The sequence below is a fragment of the Toxorhynchites rutilus genome, chromosome 2, assembly GCF_029784135.1.
Source record: "Toxorhynchites rutilus septentrionalis strain SRP chromosome 2, ASM2978413v1, whole genome shotgun sequence".
Lineage (NCBI taxonomy): Eukaryota > Metazoa > Arthropoda > Insecta > Diptera > Culicidae > Toxorhynchites > Toxorhynchites rutilus.
In genome coordinates this window covers 218465447-218469876 of record NC_073745.1, presented here as the reverse complement: position 1 = coordinate 218469876, position 4430 = coordinate 218465447, and the positions used below count along the sequence as shown (strand labels likewise).

The 4430-nt window shown below is 42.8% G+C and overlaps 1 protein-coding gene across 1 annotated transcript; it reads left to right on the top strand.

Moving 5' to 3' along the window:
- The first annotated feature begins 786 nt into the window (after positions 1–786).
- Positions 787–3366, top strand: LOC129766687 (uncharacterized). The gene is made up of 3 exons (XM_055767275.1): positions 787–949; positions 1053–2195; positions 2270–3366. The coding sequence occupies exons 1-3, from the start codon at positions 787–789 to the stop codon at positions 3364–3366; spliced, it is 2403 nt and encodes an 800-aa protein (XP_055623250.1).
- Positions 3367–4430: the final 1064 nt, after the last annotated feature.

Sequence of the window (4430 nt, the reverse complement as noted above, 5' to 3'; positions counted from 1 at the left end):
GTTGTTTGGCTGCGGCTTCGGAAAATTTAGACGATTTGTTGGAACGATTTTGGAGAGTTGAAAGCATCGACGATACGCCTGCTTGGTACAAAGATGAGAAGGACTGCGAGGAACATTTTGTCCGAACACATTGTCGTGACATAGACGGACGGTATGTGGTGCAGCTACCCAAACGAATTAACTACGAAAAAATGCTTGGTAATTCACGATCGATCGCATTAAGGCGATTCATAAATTTAGAGAAGCGACTAAAGCAGGACGCTGATATGCGGTGTCAGTATAACGCATTTATGGCGGAGTACCTTCAACTAGGACATATGCGAGAGGTTGATCCTGACAAACTAAAATTGGAAACGGAAAATGGATTTGTCGTTTGTTATTTGCCGCACCATGCAGTATTGAAGCAATCGAGCACGACAACCAAAGTGAGGGTTGTGTTCGATGGATCCGCCCAAACGGATTCAGGATATTCGTTGAACCAATCATTGTTGAAGGGGCCTACAATACAAGATGAGCTCTTGTATTTGCTACTACGCTTTCGCAAGCACGAAGTTGCACTCATCGGAGATCTGGAAAAATTGTACCGACAAGTGAAGGTTGATGATAATGACGCCAAATTACAACGCATTTTTTTGGCGGTTCACGTGCGCGGAGCCAATGAAAGAGTACGAACTACTCACGGTACCGTACGGTTTGACGCCGTCGTCATTCCTCGCCACGAGAGTACTTCGACAACTTGCGGAGGATGAAGGAGATAAATCGACAGAGGCAAAGATCGCCTTGACCATGTTTTATGTTGACGATTACATAGACGGGGCACCAAGTGTAGAAGCGGCAGTGGTTTTGCGGGAACAATTAACTGAGTTGTTGGCTAAAGGAGGATTTTTAATTCGAAAGTGGTGCTCGAATAAACTCGAAGCTCTGGATGGCGTTCCAGCGCATCACCTTGGTACGAGAAATCAGATAGATTTTGATATTACTTCAAACGATGAAGTAAAAACCCTCGGAATATCATGGATACCGACAACTGATCAACTTCGGTTTTCCTTTAGCATCTCTTTCGTCGATTGCCAAGCTTTTTGACCCGCTTGGGCTAATATCGCCTATAATTGTAACAGCGAAGATTTTCATGCAAGAGCTTGCATTATTGCACTGCGGATGGGATGATCCTGTTCCATCTGAGATGGCGGAAAGGTGGCTAACTTTCTACGAAAAATTGGAAGGATTATCTGAATTGCGAATTGATCGTTTCGCGTTCATATCGGGATGGGTCAGCGTGCAACTTCATTGTTTCGCTGACGCATCGGAGCTGGCTTATGGCACCTGCATTTATGTACGCTCTGTGGATTGCACTGGTAACGTGCAGGTGGAACTATTATCCTCCAAATCTCGTGTGGCTCCTCTGAAGCGGCTCACGATTCCGCGGCTCGAACTTTGCGCTGCGAAGGAGGCAGGAATGCTGTACGAGAAGGTATCAAAATCTCTTTCGTTGGATAAAATACCCGCTTATTTTTGGTCTGATTCGACGATTGTGCTGCATTGGCTGAAATCACCACCTAACAGGTGGAAAACGTTCGTGCCCAATAGGGTTTCATCGGTCCAGACTTCAACTTATGGCCACGTCTGGAAGCATGTATCCGGTAAAGACAACCCAGCGGATTTGGTGTCTCGCGGGATGCCTGTAAAAGAGTTCATTCAAAGTAAACTGTGTAGGGGAGGGCCAGAATGGTTACAGGATCCGAACAATTGGTCCAAAAACGGACCAGATGATTCATTTACATATGAAGACCTGGAACTTCGTGTTAGTCTACCAGCACTGGCTGTGAGCACTCAGCCAGACCCATTATTCTACTTACGTTCATCTCTAAACTCACTTCTACGTATCGTCTCTTACTGTTTGCGTTTCGGACACAATACCAGGTTCCAAGCAAAGCACATCACTGGACCTTTAGCTGTGAAGGAGATAGGAAAAGCCAAAAGGGTGTTGACGCATTTAGCACAATATGAACACTTCGCAGAGGAAATCAGACAATTAAGGAAACAGCAGTTAGTCCTCAAACAATCACCATTGAGATTACTAAACCCCTACCTAGATGAGGAAGGAATTATCAGAGTTGGTGGTCGTCTTCGAAACTCATCTATTGATTATGTCACTAAGCACCAGGCAATACTACCCAGTCATCATCCTTTCACTCGTATGTTAGTAAACCATTTTCATCTACAAACTCAGCATGGTGGTCGCAATTTAACACTTTCTACGATGCGGCAGGAATTCTGGCCGATACACGGCAAACGAGTGGTCAATGCAGTTCTACGCCGATGTTATCGATGCTTCCGTGTCAACCCTGCAAAAATACACCAACCCATCGGTCAACTTCCCGGAGCACGTGTTCGCCCCAGCAAGCCTTTTTCAGTTACGGGCGTGGATTACTGTGGCCCTTTCTTTTTGAAACCCCCGCACAGACGCGCCGCAGCCCCAAGTTTTATATAGCAGTATTCATCTGTATCGCCACAAAGGCGATACATCTGGAGATGGTTTCCGATCTGTCTACGACAGGTTTTCTTTCTGCTCTACATCGGTTCATCGGTCGCTATGGAATACCTTCTCAGATCCACTCTGATAACGCCACAAATTTCGCTGGCGCCAACAACGAATTAAAGGAATTGTACAATTTACTCTCCGATAAGAAAGCTCGAGATCAAATTCATACGGATTGTTCACGTCAAGGCATCGAGTGGCACTTCATCCCACCCCGTGCTCCCAATTTTGGAGGGCTGTGGGAGGCAGCCGTTCGCAGTGTTAAAACATCCCTCAAAAAACAAATTGGCATCCAGCAATTGAATTATGAAAACTTCTCAACGTTACTGGCCCAAATAACAGCAGCGCTTAATTCAAGGCCATTAACTCCCTTGTCTGATGACCCGTCGGATATGGAGGCCCCCACGCCTGCCCATTTCCTCACAGGAACTGCCATGAACACTCTACCGGAGCCAGATTACACTCATTCTTCCACAAGTCGCCTATCCCACTATCAGCAACGACAACAATTGTTCCAGCAATTTTGGAATCGCTGGACAACAGAGTACTTGCACAACCTGCAGGTAATAAATAAGCAGCACCAAGGACGTAATATCAACACTGGAAACATTGTCGTGCTCATCGAGGACAACCAACCACCACTGCAGTGGCCCCTCGCAAGGATAACTGAGCTCCACCCCGGCTCGGATGGAGTTGTGCGGGTGGTTACTGTGAAAACAAGGAATGGAACGTACAGGAGACCGGTCAACAAAATTTGTCCCTTACCAGGCGAGGATGTGGACCAGAAAACGAAGCCATTGGTACAATGGAAAAAGATTTCTAATTAATGAGTATGATTATTTATTGAACTTAGTTCAAGGGGGCCGGAAATGTTACCCGTTAGTCAATAATTATAAAATGAAATGTTCTAAAAGAAACTTAATTTACAAATGGTTAAAACCTAAACTAATTAAAAAATGAATTTGTCGACGAATTAAAAGGTTAAAGTGTTATACTAAAATAAAAATGACCATCACTATCGGACATCGATCGTGCTCAGAAAAAGGATGTAGGCGTAACGATCACACTATGCAGCTTCACGATGACCGATAGCGAGATGATTAGAAGAACATTGTATAGTCAAGCAGTAAATAAAAAGGATTGCGAATTTTGGAATTGTTTAATTTAAACGTGGATATAATTTTTTGGAACGCTGAAAGAAAGTATCTGGTGGTACATGCAAGTACAATTTTGGATCGTAGAAATTGCCATTCGAACCACACTCAACAAACAATCATGATTCGAATTCCGACACATTTTGTCAGCAGCATTTCTTTGGGATAAAATAGTTATTTATTTTTGTAGAACTCATTATTTAGTTGTTATTCTATTATAGTTTTCAACCAAACCAAACATTAAACATCGAAAATCTTTGCTCCATTCTTTCTAGGGCTAGTAACATACTCTTATGAAACTGCTGCAATTAGAAATTTATCGTGAACTTTGATCCGTCCGGATTTAAAATCTTCTGAATGTGTTTTTTATTTCGGACATCTGGCATGTTTTGTTTTATTTGTTTTGATTTTTGTAATTTTTGTCAACAGTTAGGTACTATGTCAGACACTACACTAAATTGTCTCTATAGTACCAATAAGTCGCATCTTTTGAACATGTCAATTAGGTTTTGGGTTTGTGATGATATTGAATATAATAATAAAATGTTGGGATTAAAAAGCCGTTCGATTATGAAGCATCACGGTACTCCCGATCGTGTACTTCGATTATGAAACGAGTATTTTGAAGAAAGTTATTTCCAACATAGAACCCGATTTATACATTTATCGGTTTGGTTTTATACAAAAAGTTTGGAAATGGTGTCTGCACCTACGAATTACGAGTTGTACCGTTCTGA